This window comes from Buteo buteo, chromosome 10, assembly GCF_964188355.1.
Source record: "Buteo buteo chromosome 10, bButBut1.hap1.1, whole genome shotgun sequence".
Classification (NCBI taxonomy): Eukaryota; Metazoa; Chordata; class Aves; order Accipitriformes; family Accipitridae; genus Buteo; species Buteo buteo.
Genome location: NC_134180.1, coordinates 37,807,457 through 37,821,308, shown reverse-complemented (window position 1 = coordinate 37,821,308; position 13,852 = coordinate 37,807,457). Strand labels below are relative to the sequence as shown.

The 13,852-nt window shown below is 38.1% G+C and overlaps 1 protein-coding gene across 5 annotated transcripts in view; it reads left to right on the top strand.

Annotated features, from left to right (window-relative positions):
* TUT4 (terminal uridylyl transferase 4) overlaps positions 1-12,828 on the top strand; it is a 50,537-nt gene extending 37,709 nt beyond the window's left edge. For 4 of the 5 annotated variants that reach the window (XM_075037108.1, XM_075037106.1, XM_075037107.1 and 1 more), the window contains exons 23-30: positions 172-219; positions 317-399; positions 2,294-2,409; positions 4,097-4,257; positions 5,235-5,332; positions 7,949-8,471; positions 11,059-11,232; positions 12,261-12,828. In XM_075037108.1, the coding sequence (XP_074893209.1) occupies positions 172-219; positions 317-399; positions 2,294-2,409; positions 4,097-4,257; positions 5,235-5,332; positions 7,949-8,471; positions 11,059-11,232; positions 12,261-12,352 (1,295 nt within the window). In that variant the 3' untranslated portion in view covers positions 12,353-12,828. The remainder of the gene's footprint in view (positions 1-171; positions 220-316; positions 400-2,293; positions 2,410-4,096; positions 4,258-5,234; positions 5,333-7,948; positions 8,472-11,058; positions 11,233-12,260) is intronic. The other variant, XM_075037110.1, reaches the window with a different exon arrangement.
* The last annotated feature ends 1,024 nt before the right edge of the window (positions 12,829-13,852 follow it).

Genomic DNA, 13,852 nt, shown 5'->3' with positions numbered 1-13,852 from the left:
AATTGCTCTTGCTTTATTATGGTTAGTCACATATTTTTAAAACATTGAGCATTGCTTTGCTGTCATGTACTCTGTGAGTGCATGTAAAATGGAATTCTCTGTGTTAAAATTAAAAAAAAAATGGTTGCAGCATATTTTTTCCTGATTTGGTTTTCTCCCTTCTTTATACAGATCCTTTTGACTTGAATCATAATCTTGGTGCTGGAGTCTCCAGGAAAAGTAAGCTGTTAATGTCTACTAATGATTCATGTTGACTAATTTCTAATGCGTTGTGCCTTTTCTGTTGTTTTCCAACAACTTTGTCTTTCTTTAATAGTGACCAATTTCATAATGAAGGCATTTATCAATGGGAGAAAATTATTTGGTACCCCATTCTACCCAACTGTTGGAAGAGAAGCTGTAAGTTTTCATAGTTTTTAGTATGTTTTTTACTTTTCTTTGTCCACTGAATTGATGCATCCAAAGCAAATCTCTTGTATGTTTTTATCAATTTGGTGTGCACAATATACATAATTATGCATCATCTGCATAAAATGTGCAGCTTAGTATTGGGCTCCTGCAATATAAAATTCACAGGAGTAGTTGGATAGGTCATGGGTATTTTTGGCAGGTTTGGGGAAAGTAAGCTTATATTGGGTTTTGGTTTTGTTTTTTTATAAAACTTTTCATCGTGTGACATTAAGTATTGCAGAAAACTGCAAAATCGGCTATAAAACCCAGAAACAGCTTTAGGAACTTCACTAGCTATTCATGTAGCTAAAGAAAAGAGATTCTTGGGATGTTACATTCTACTTATTTTTCTAGTTGGTGAGGAAAGTAAGGATTGTTACTTAAGGAAGGCAGATGATGATGATCAACTTTTTTTTATCAGTTGACCTTTGAAATTTGCATAGTGAGTCAGAACTATTTTTATATGAGCAAATAAATCAGCTGGAATTAATATTTTAAAAATCTACTTAGAAAGGTGTTTTCTAAGACAGTTTAGAGGACTGTTCTCCCAGTGGCTTTCAACAGGGTTTGTGTTTCTATGGGATTTTGAAAATCTTTTGAAAGCTTTTATTTCCCCTCATCCTTCCCTATCTTCTCTTTTCCATTTACTTACTTTTTCTGTGCTTTTTCTGAGTTTTGTATTAAATGTTCTTTGATGCAGTGACTGTGTTCTGTTTTGTGCTGTCCCTGATAGAATGGAACTGTTTTTATTGGGACTTTTGAGTACTAATGTGATACAAATAATAATGAATTACAGTGTAGATGTAGTTATCTGTTAACTGAAAAATATGTGAGCGTATGTAATAAATATTATTGCTGATTGGGTTTTTTTTTTTAATTGTTTGCATACATCTTCAACACAAGGCTATAGTGCTTCCGGGAAACATGCACTGTGTGTTTGTGTATGTAGTTGTTTGTGTTGTTCTGCCTCATCTCAGATTTTCACTGAACATTTTACATAAGGATAAAAGGCAAGACAGAAAGCAGCCTTAGCATGCATATGAGCCGTCTCTTATGTGAAGGAAGTAATGCCAATAGTATTACATAGCATTTTATTTCTCCAAAGCGCGCAACAAAGGAGTTCTCAATCTCCTTCCTAAGTAAATGCGCTGTATTGCAACTTAGTCATAGAGAGAGGAAACTGTAGCAAAGAGGTTCAGTAGATTACCTGTCTACAGTAGGACTTTGTTCCTGAGCCGGGGTTAGGACATTTCTATTTGTATCTCTATTTCAATCTTCCAAGCAAGATAGTACTTTCACAATGTTTATGTAGCTCAGAGACTGTAAACTGTGGTCTTCGTGCTGACACACATCAGAACTGCAGCTGTCCTTAGCAAGTTCCGGGGCGGGGGAGTGATACAGGTCGGTGTGCAGATGCTCCATCTGTTTCCCACCTGAGCTTTGTTCTGTCTAGGGGGATATGATCATGTCATTTGGGAATGGACATAGGCTGCTTCGGAAAGCATACAAGCAGTGACTCAGATACCAAAATAGCTCATATGCAAAAAATTGCCCTCTGAAGAGCCTTTGGGGAAGCAGAAGGTAGGCAGTAGGCTGGAACCTGGATAAGCTGTTGTGCAAATACAGCCTCTGGCCCTAAGACTAAATACCCCTTTTTAGCACGAACTGGTTCACATCTCTGAAAAAGCTGCCATTATCTAGGAGAAGAAAAGGACTATTTATAATCTAAGAAGTAGTAAAATTTAGGGAACAATAGGAGGTGAAAGCTGTCCATTTTGCTTTCATTTCTGAGTCCTGTAAGTGAATGGTTTATATATTGTATCTGTCTGATGTGTTTTGATAGGAATACTTTTTTGACTCAAAAGTGCTGACTGATGGGGAATTGGCACCCAATGACAGATGTTGTCGTGTCTGTGGAAAAATTGGTCACTACATGAAAGACTGTCCAAAGAGGAGGAGGTAAGTAATATACAAAGCTAACGTAAAATTTTTGAGATTAAATCAGGAGAGATTTGCATATTTGAAATTTTAATGGAAATTAAGAATATGCTGAATTGTAGAGAAAATCAAAGCTTCATATCTGATACTCAACTTCCCATCCTATTTTTCCTTTTCTTAAGACTATTTCTGGTCATCTCTTTAAATCTTAGAGTGTTTATGCAAGCACACACAGAGTAAAATCAACAGTCTATAATATGTGAATACTTTTGCTTCATGATCTATCTGTAGTTACAGCTTACCTTAAAATTTAGATCACTAAATTATCTTTTTGTAGTGTAAACATTCAGATGGAGACCATGTTACCTGACTGCACAATTTGTAATGTATTAAAATGGATTTCCTGTAGCGATCATGTTCGGAAGACAGTGTTGAATTTGAATTTTTCTATAGATCTGATAACGTACCTCTGCAAGGCAGGTAAAAGTTCATTTATTAAAATCTGGGAGTAGTTAAAATGTCATAGTTAAGGTGCATTTCTGTAACATCATACTAGTGCCAGTCATTTAGTGATCTTGCACTTGTACATTAATTGCACTTATGAGTTTTGGATCCAGTTCTCCTGCAAAAGGAGCCCCTAGTACATGCAGGTCAATGTCTCCAAAGAGAGTTTAGCAGGAATTGACAGAGAATGTGCATTCCTCAAACTTTTACGTCTTTTGATTTTTAATGACCCATTCAGTATAGGTTGTCTGACTCCTTGTAAAACCTGTTGAAGCCCTTAGAATGCAAATTAAAGTCTGGGCTTTTTCATTTGCTCCTTGTGTTCAGTTGTGTGCTCTGTAATTCTTCAAAAGATTCGTGGTCTCTTCTTGCTACAGAGTCCTTATTTACAGCCTTTTGTTCAGTCAGCAAAGTTCAAGATACATGAAACTGGACTAGAACCCTAAGGTCACAGGTTGACTATTTCTTTTAGCCGCTCCCTTAACATACTCCTCACAAGCACTAGCACATTGAATTGCATCACCTCTTTCCCTGCATCTGCCTCAGGAAAAGAAGTTGTGATCTGCTCTTCACACAACTGCTACTACAGCACAGCCACACAGAATCTCTCTCAAATTGTATATACAGCTCACAAAATACTATTTAACAATCCTACAGATACCATGTGGAAAAAGACCTTTATTTCTTGTCTTGGTTCTTGATCACTAGTTCTTCTTCTGTTTGTTGTATTAGTACTGAGTGTTTGAAGGAGTCTCAGTGCTTTCTTTCACATCCTGTCTAGGCTCAGAATGCTAATATACTCTTATAGAGAAATAAGCTGTCTTCAGTCAGGGGGAGGTTATATCTACAAGACACAGCTAATTTGTTTTGTGTATATTCTGACTGAGTGGGATTGTTGCACAGAACTACTCCCAAACTAACTGGCAGGCTAAGCCTACTTAACTGTAGGTATAGTTCTGTGCTAATACAGATAGCTTCTGGACAATTCTGGGGAGCTTCTAAGTTCATTAAGGTTATACAAACATGTTGTTAACCAGCCTTGATTCTGAAAGTGTTTTTCTGGGATGCCTAAGATACTTGTATTTTGGTACAGCTGTTGGTTATGTAACGATTTCGTTTGAACATACCAATATAACAACTCTACAGCGATTTTTTTGTGTGTGTGTGTGGTTTTGTGATATTGCTGATAAAAATTATTATTCAGGTTGAAGAAAAAGGAGAATGAGAAAGATGATGAAAAAGAAGTTAAAGAAGATGATAGAGAAACAAGAGAGAAAAGGTGTTTCATCTGTGGGGATGTGGGTCATGTTAGAAGAGATTGTCCTGAATTCAAACAAACCCGTCAGAGAAATAATAGCGTGCCGGGTAAGCTAGTTTATGTGTTGTTAGTATAATTTGAAACTTCTGAGGTCCATTCTGTCTAGGTTTCTGTACAGACCTGGTAATTAGCTTTAAAAATTTCTGCAACTAATGATTTCAGTCATTGCAAATACAGCTTTTAGTCTAAGTATTGCTTTTCTTCAAGGGGAGTAATGCCTCCTGAAATACAGTCTTTGCATGGGTGGTAAAAATGTACTCAGCAATAAGTATAGTGTACTTCAGGGTATTGCATTATTTGTCTTCCACTCACAATGGGTGCATTTAGGAGTAGTAATAATAGTAATAATCGAATGCATTTCCTCTTCCAAATGTTTCTCAAATGTTAGCTAACCCTCCATCATCTGTGAGAGGTAAGTAAATGTATTTTCACCAAAAATCAGTGGTCTTAAAGTAACACTTCCAAAAGCATACAGATGCGTTAGGAAGCTAGATCCAGCTTTCAAATTACTGTTAATAATTAGAGACAAGTCTAATTGCAAACCCATTCAAATTAGGCCCTTAGGTGCCTGCAATACTAGAAAAAGTAGAGAAAGCAATCATAAATGAACTTCAGAGAGAAACTTGCTGATTTTCTGTGTTTTAATACCCCTACTATCTCTTTTTTTTTTTTTTTTTTTTTTTTTTTTTGTCTTTGCCCAGAAGTTTCTGCTGTAGCTATTGCTATTTAAAAATCCCACTGCTTACAGCAGTAGCATGGAAACCTGCTCCTGCCTGATAGCAAAATGAGCTTTGTTCATGCTAGAATTTGTATTACTCAGAATTAGATTTTGGGTTTAGCTGCTGTACCTATTAATGTTGGCTGTTGCCAGTAGAGGGAAAGCTTTACACTTGAAGGAGAGGTTAAAGTGATTTACCTACTCTGTGTCACATGAGAGTTAAGGTATCGCTCACTCCCAGTTCTGTGTTCATTTTTCTGTCATCCATAACCTTGTGTTTTATTAACATTTTTGTTCCTTAATTAGGCACCCAGTTGGTCCGAAGCATGGTAAATTCACAGCTAGTGGCTGTGAGTCAGCAGCAGGTGGAACGACCCTTGCGCACTAGACAGTCATCAGAATGTGTAAGTTCCAATTAGCTATAGTATTGTAGTAAGCAAGCTGTAGCAAACCAGTGATCTTGGGCCATGTTAGGAGCAGGTTTGCACAGTTTTTTCTCAACAAATTTTGGACTTTATGATGACAACATTGCACTCTGCCAGTTAATGAAATTTTGATTTATAATGTAGTGTCTCTAGGAGAGCATTTACAGTCTTTCAATATGGAAACTACATAGGCAAATTTCACTTGAGATAGCTTGCAATTCTGAAAGGCCAGCTTCACTATCTTTGAGATTTAAGCTAGGGTGCCTTTTGAAGTCTTGTGCTTAGTTATTCTGGCAATGTTCTGGAGTTACTAAGGGAATAAGGCACAGCTCATCATTAACATGCTGGCGACTTAGGTTTGTGACTATCATGATTCTCTGTGGTTTAAGAGAACTGTCTTCAGGGACTGTCACGAACAGGCAGGGAACACAGAAGAATCATACTTCAATTCAGATGTGATACACAAGGTAAAAGTCTGCCAGAACACACTGGAAGCACAAACAGAACAATGGGGAAATTTTTGGTAGTTTTCTCTTAGAATTTGTTCAAGTCTTTATAGAACTAGATAAAATCTGTTTAATCTGCTTCTAAGTGGAGATGGATAGCAGAGGGTATTTGAGCAAATACAGCTGTTGGCATTTAATGTTTTTGGAGTTCAGAATACGGCAGAAATTCATTAATTTTAAGCTATTAGTCTGAGAAACATGTGCCTGCTAATGAAGAAGCTGGCAAGTAAGCAAACACAGTAATCAGGGCTGCTGATCACTAATGCTCTTTGTTCAGTTTACTACTTTTGGTATAAAGTATTTCCTAACTGATCAGCAAGCATTTATTAGAATGTTTGCTCTAGTAACAGAGACTTTATGACATCATTTTTACTATAATAATATGCTGTTAAGGAGGGACTGATACAGCTCTCATGTAAGTAAAGGGCTGAACTGCCACCATGCTACCACATGACACAGGAGTGTCTTTTTTAGGAGCCTTGTATTTCTGCCTGGGAAATTGAAGCTGGACATGGGGGTGCACACACAGTCAGGCACATCATGCACTCTGGACCTACTGCATGTGCACATTCTTGTGTCATCTGGATGTCATGGACTCTGTGTGTGTGTTGCATGGTTGTCATTTGGCCAGGATTTCTTGGTGAATATGTGCTGTCCAGGGATTGTTTGAGGAGAATGGGAAGGGGGAATGTTAGTGGAGCAAGAGAGAGAGAGAAAAGCGAAAGCATGAGTGTGGAAAGCAGACCAAGAGGCTGGAGTTTTAACATTTCTCCTCTCCTGCTGCTGGCGTGTCCAATGCATGCTTGTGGTGGTTTAATATTTGCAGGAAGGCTGTAGTCAGTGCATGTGCTAACATGTAAACTGTTAAACTAGTTGTTGTCTTTCAAATCCCAGGTTTACCTTGTCTTCCTGGTTTGATAGAAAGGCATAGGAGGCACTCATACAGGAACAGTTGGAATAGCAGCAGGGAGAAATCCCACCTTCTGGGCTTCAGCTTTTGCCCAGGCAAAGACACACAGCATGCTGCTATAAGGAACGCTCTGAAAGGCTGGCGTGGGGAAGTCCTGCAGACCTCCGGTTATTGAAGAAAAGTGACTGCCAATTTAAATGGACAGGCGAGCAGTCATGGATAGTGACAAGCTGCAGAGACCTTTAACTTCAGATGTTTGACAGCAGCTGAGTTACTTGGAGTTTAGCTGTCTGCTGTAGTCTATGGAGGGAGACAAGCAGCTCCAGGGGGAGACTGAGATCTGAGATGCAGGTAATAATCTCTGGTTTAGGTAGCTGTCTGTCATTTGAATTTCTCTTTGGAGGCACCTATCTTATGCCATCACCGTCTTGTCTCAGTGCTTAAAACCAGATTAGGTTAATCCAGACTTGGGTAATAAATTTTGGCAGATAAACTGGGCAACTCTTTTCCCAGCCACCCCAGTTCTTGAAGTGCTTCTCTGCTTAGTTGCAGTACCAAACAGATGAAATACTCATGCCTGTTTCTGTTGCTGGTGAAAGGGAAAGGTTTGTAAGAGCTCTGCGAAGGCTGTAATAATTGCTATTTCTGTGCCTTTAGACATGGCCTAACATCAGGATATGTAGATTGAAACTGGGTTTTTGGAGTTTCAATTTCTTGTTTAGCAGATTAAATAAAAATTACAGAAATATTAGGGGCTTACTTTGGGATTACCTAAATTGTGTATAGTAATAAGAACCACTCTGTTTAGAAGTAAGGTAATTAGTTAATGAAATTCTGGGCTGTAAATAAGTAGGGTGGGGAAGACACTGATTAAAAAATCAGAAACAGATGTGTAAGGAAGTCTAATGAAGAGCTTGGGGCTAATGTTTGCTCAGAATGATGTTTCTGATGGTGGGATGTGCCACATTAACAGACCAAATTATCTGATGGTGACAATCAGTGTCAGTTGAACTGCAGTTATTTAAACCAGCAGGAACTTGGGTGCAGTATTTGGGGTGTTGCTGGGGAGTGCTTTGCCTTTTTTATGAATAGTCTAATACAGTGGGTGCTTATTAAAGAAAAACACCATTAAATAGCTAGTGAACTAATCAGAAATACATACTTTTTTTTCCCCTCCAGTCTGATTCGCATCAGTCATCTTACTCTCCACAACCTCAACAATTTACACAGAATTCCTCTCAGCCAGCCTCCATTAACCAGACTCAGCCACAACCAATATCCCAGTCTAAGCACGTTCCGCAACCACAGCAGGGTGCACAGCCACCCCATCAGGTCCAGCTGCCTTTGTTTAACTTTCCCCAATCTCCCCCAGGTCAGTATTCCACCTTGCATAACCTGGGACTACTTCAGATGCACCATCACCAAATTCAGCTTCCCAACACTTCTTGGCCTATTCATGGGCCCGTTATTCACTCTGCACCGGGTAACCCTCCTCATTCTACAAATGTTCCATTTTCTATGAGATCTGGCAGCAGCAGCACCACAAATAACCAGAGCAGTGTAAGCTTGAATGATCCCAGTATCATCTTTGCACAGCCTGCTGCCAGGCCCATGGGAATCCCCAGCACTTCTCATGAGGGACACTGGCACAATCCTGTGACTCCAAACTCACTGGTGAACAATGGCACTGTGGGGAATTCAGGTAACTCTTCTCTGTTGTATCAAACCTCTCGCACTTTGTGTACAAGTGTTAAGTGTTACAGAAACAGCTAACTCTTTTAACTTGTTTTATATTAAAAATACGATGCTTAAGAAACTAAGTCATTACCTTCAATGTCTTAACACTTTCATAGGAAAAAATGTTAGGCAAGTTGGATCATTGTAACTTTTAGGCATTGGTCCTATCTGCCATTAACAGCTGTGCAACACATGAGAAATCATGCATTCAACTGAGAAACATTCCAGTAATTGTTTGAGTCTAAAGCACATTTCTGTGAATATATTTACAAATACAGTTTCCATTTATGTGTTACGTAGTTTGTTAGATGAATGCTGGGACTGCAGCTACGAACTTTGAGAATGGTCGTGCAAGTTGAATATTGCCTTGTTGCATTTAGTGCAATATAACATGATCTTATTTATTCTTTTTTCCTTTAGTTTATCCTGCCACATTTAACTTCCATAATCTCAATGCTGTTTCCTGAAAATACTTTATACAGATTTTCCCTGCGACAAGTGGGCAACAGCCTTTTGCCTCATACCAAAGCCAAGTACATTTGTATGTTTGAGGCTGAGAAAAACAGTATATAGTAATTAAAGCCCATACACTTTTCTGTGCAACATAAACTGTAGCAGCCCCTAAATTTAAACTGTGATCTTTAGATCGTGATAATGGTCTTTCAATTTATTCTGACTGTGTAACTCCTCCTATGTTTAAAAAAAAATATCCATCATACAATATACTGATGCAGTCATTCATCACAAGATGGATATTTTGAATCTCCTGCACAGCCTTTCTCTGCACTAATAAGGTGATTGACAGCAACAGTAGATTTTCAGCTGAGTCAATGGTGTTGGATGAGGTATAATTTACCAATGAGTTTCAAATATTTGTTGAGATGCTGGAGATGCATGTTTTTCTCTTCAGAGCTTTGCGGGGAATATATTTGAGAGAATACAGAAACTGCTACCAGTGTGTTTTCTGTGCCTTCAGTGTGCTTTGTTCCTACCTCTCCATTTCTGATCTTAATTCTCTGTCCAGGCTCATCTGTCCCCTCCTCCATGTCCACACCAGCTCTGACTTTTTCTCAAGCAGCTCCTTCCAACCACAGGTCTTCTTAGCCAGGTAGCTGCCTTCTTTCAGGCAAGCTCCCCAAATCCTAGTGCCTGCTGCATTCTCCCTTAACGAGTCCCATTTCTCATCATGTGGCCAGTCAGTCCGTGTCTTCAGTCTTTCTCCCTTTGCTCTTTCTCAGTTTGTTTGCTTCTACTCTGTGCCGGCACAGACGACTTCCCAGTTTTCTTGTGCTGTCAGTCACAGTCACAGTATTTTTTTCCCCTTGCCTCAACTTCCATCTATTTCCAGTCTCATCACACTCCTTTTCCTAGTTCCCAGTTCTTGTGTTTACCCTCTTTGTATTTTAATCAGTTTTGTTTCCTTCTCGGCTTAGATGCTATTAAGGTGGGGTCACTGGGTAGGTGCACAGTGGAGATGAGCTGTCTGCTCTCTGTTTGAAGCCTGCTTTCTTACTTGCTTAGGACAATTTGGGAACAGTAAGGTAGTGGAAACTTTGTCTTGGCTGGTATAACCTTGACTTGGAAGAAGTGACTTTGCTTTCTTTTCAGTAGGCAGTTGATTAGAAGAAGGACCGTTAGAAGTTTCAGACAGACCACTTCTTTTCGTGCATACTCCAGGGCCATGCTTCATGTTTTATTGTATAAAAGTTACTGTTCTTTTTAGACACGTAGCTTGCTTTTATTTAATGAAAGTCTGTCTGCAAGGTTTTTTTTATGATGAGCCTGAAGGGGAGCTGATGTACTGAGGGATAGTTACTTAAATTTATTTATTTATTTAAAAATGTACATTGATGAAGTTTTTAAATTAGCAGGCATTGCTGTGTCTTATAAAATTGGGAGCTATGAACAAAACGAGCAGGATTAGCAATACAGCATTTGGCATCAACTGTTGCATCCTGCCTCCTTGGCTGCTTGATTTCTCATCCTTAATGCTGCAGTAACACTGGGTTTGTAAATAGAATAGCTTACAATTTGTGTACTTATTTTAAAAGTTTTTGGTTTTCTTTCTAAAAGTAATTTTACATTGGTCCGATGATCTAGATATTAAGTTTCTTAAGCATACAAGTATTAGTGGAATTCCAGTGTACATCTGAGAATTATTTCTTGCAGTAGGATAATAGCTTTCATGTCACAGCTATGTCAGTGATAGTGAATATCTGTGTGGGATCAGATATTAGTAACGTTGTTCAGACCTTGTATTTTTCATCATGAGAATAACATAGGAATAGTAAAATCGTAGGTCTTGATTTTAATACTGATTCATCCTCTGTCTTCCTCCCCAATAAATTCTATTATAGTGAATAATGAAGTAATTTAGGTGGTAATTTTTATTGATGTATAATTAAAAAAAAAAAAAAAAAAAAAGAGTAGCACATCAGACTAATCGCATTAAGTCCCCTGCAAAATGTTATTTAAGATGTAAATTGTATTTGTGACTTACTGTTTTATTATTTCAACTTGCAATGTGCTTTTCCCTTTCAATTGAAAAATAGATCAGGGTTTCCAAGGACAGTTTGGTAAAATGAACCCTCCTTCTGTCCCTTGGGACCATGGGACCCCTACCCATTTTCCTCTCCTCCGAGGAGCGTGGCCTTACAATATGCCTCAGAACTACATGCAGCAGGGAAATGCCAGCTACCCACCGAACAAACCTTTCTACCCTCAAGGTACTAGAACTAGTATATGAATCAACAGCTCATGCAACATGTCTCTTTACTGTCTCAAAGGCTTTAAAAGCCAAAGAATCATGTTTCACTTGCTAGGCTCCCTGGAACCATAATGAATCCAAGAGTCAAATCAACGCTTCGGCTTCCTGTACGGATGGATGAAAATCTTTGTGGGAGGGAAAGGGTTAAATCAAATTCTGAAATCTGAGCCAATTTGCAGTCTGTGGCACTTCCAGCCTCTTTCTCCTTCACTGCTGCTGTCTCACTGTAGAGCCACCTCTGCTTCAATAGAGGTTACAATAATTTGCCCATGAGCGTGTTAAGAATATGAAGAAATTTTTGTCCCAATTAGTTCTATTTGGCTTTTGTACCTTGCCTTGTGGAATGACTTACATAGATAAAAAGTTGCAAGACCATAGAAGAATTCAGGTTGGAAGGGGCCTCTGGAGGTTATCTAGGTCTGCAGTCAAAGCAGCACTAACTTCAAAATTAGATCAGGTTCAGTTATTCAGGGTACTTTGAAGGACTGACGTTATCTCAACTCTTTCTGATGCTAGTGAATGGTAAAGGTGTTCAGCATCTGGCAGGATTGGGAAAGGCTGTAGGAAAAAGACCTTTGGCTCCACTAAGAGAGAAACTATGCCCAAATTTTACTTGGAGGCTTTGCAGTTTCTGTGTTGCTGGGTCATCTAATACAAAACGAGAGATACTGGCACCAAATCCTTTTTTCCAAAATCTGATCTATTGGCTGTAGCAAGCTTTTCAAGTGAGACCCATTTAAAAATCCTGAAATTATTTTTGTTAAATAGCTAAAGTAATGCAACAAAATGATGTGTTGATGATACTGAGGGAATTTTGGAGATAGGGTTAAAGTAATAGCGCATTGTCCCATTAACGGGTTGTACAGAAGCATTTGTGTCAGTCTAGTAAATAGCTTTGTTTCTAAGTAAGATTAATACATTGAATATAGCCAAGCACTGTTAATTGTATTTAATTTGCTGAAGTAATTGTAATCCATTTTCTTTTAGCTGGTCCACTGATGCAGAGTAACCAGCGGTTCTCGCTTCTGTCTCAAGGACACCCACACTTGAATCTGAATTACATTCAACAGAAAAAGTGAAATTTAATGGGATTGTGGGTGGGTGGGGGGAGGGGAGGGGAAAAATTCAGGTTCTGATTTAAAATCTTAATGCAACATGTTTAGATACAAGATTATTTAAGACTGTTTTTAAACTGTATCATTTGTACATAGATATGAACTATAGTTTTTACTAGTATCACAAAACCAAGTGATACAAATTTCATCTATTTTATTACCCTATTTTTAAGGGGAATTGTGTTTTTGTTTTATCTTGATAAACTGTAAAGAGAGAGAATTTTTAAAATTAAGTTCTTTATTTTCTATTAGCTGTATTCATACTTTGGTTGCTTCAGACTTTATATATATTGTTCTAAAAAAAATAAACTAGAAGGGGATTTCATGTGTTTAAAAATTTGTCACTTCTATTCTTTACAGAACTATGTAGTGCCAAAAAAGTTTTTAAAAGAAAAATAAAACTGCAAAAAAAGGATGCAAGACTTTTTTTCCTCTTCTCTGTTTGTATGCATGCTTGCATTTACCTGTAATTAGGAAACCAGAATAATAAAACCAGCTTTAACTTAGGTATCTTAAAGACGGGATGAAAGATGAGCAGCTTTAACAAGTCGTACAATCAGTATACCTGTTTTTCGCCATGCAGGTGTCATTGCATGTGCTGTTCACAGCCAATGTGTCTTTCTTGTAAAATACTTGATTTGAGGGAAGAGTACACTTGGTTTTCTGCTCATAAACTTTGCAAAATAATACAAAAATACTCTAGAAATTTAAAAGAGGACTCTCCATAAATTTACTTGGCATATTACTTTTTTGTGTTCTCAACACTTATTGGGTAACATGTGAAAATACTTAAGCTATAAATGCAGTGTTCAGGAGATAAACCTGTCAGGCCCAGCTCCTGAAGCAAGACTATGAATAAAGGGATGGTACACAAGGGGTTTAACACAACTCATTTCCTGTGATATATAATTAAATTTACTAAGGTGAGAACTTGACTAAGAGCTTAATTATTCTTAATTTGAAAAACAAGCACTTGCTGAATGCTAACTTCATTCAGAGAAGGTAGAGCTGAGCATAACTGTGTCATATTCTGTCCCCAGTCACAGGTAGGCCACAAACTATGCTCAAAGTAGTGGTTTAGTGTCTTTAAATATACTGAATAACTTCTTGCCTGAAAAGAATTAAGTGGTGCTTTGTCCTTCTTGAAGCTTCTAAACTGTCTGATAGTAGCATCAGAAGCAGCATATCATTAGACTTAAGGATGATTACTACAAAGGAACCAATAACAGCTGTGTGTTGAAGAGCTGTTTCAAGTTAGCTCTGACTTGTATTAAACACATTGAATTATGAGTCTTACTTCCTTTCCTGTATTGGAGGTTTGAGATAGTTCAGGCTGGTAGCTCTGTAGTGTTGTAACTTGAACATACTCTCACTTTGGCAAATGAATGCAGTGGCTGTTTGTCAAAACAATGCCCTGAATTGAGAATGAAGCCAGCTTCAACTAGGGGACATCTAAACAAAGTA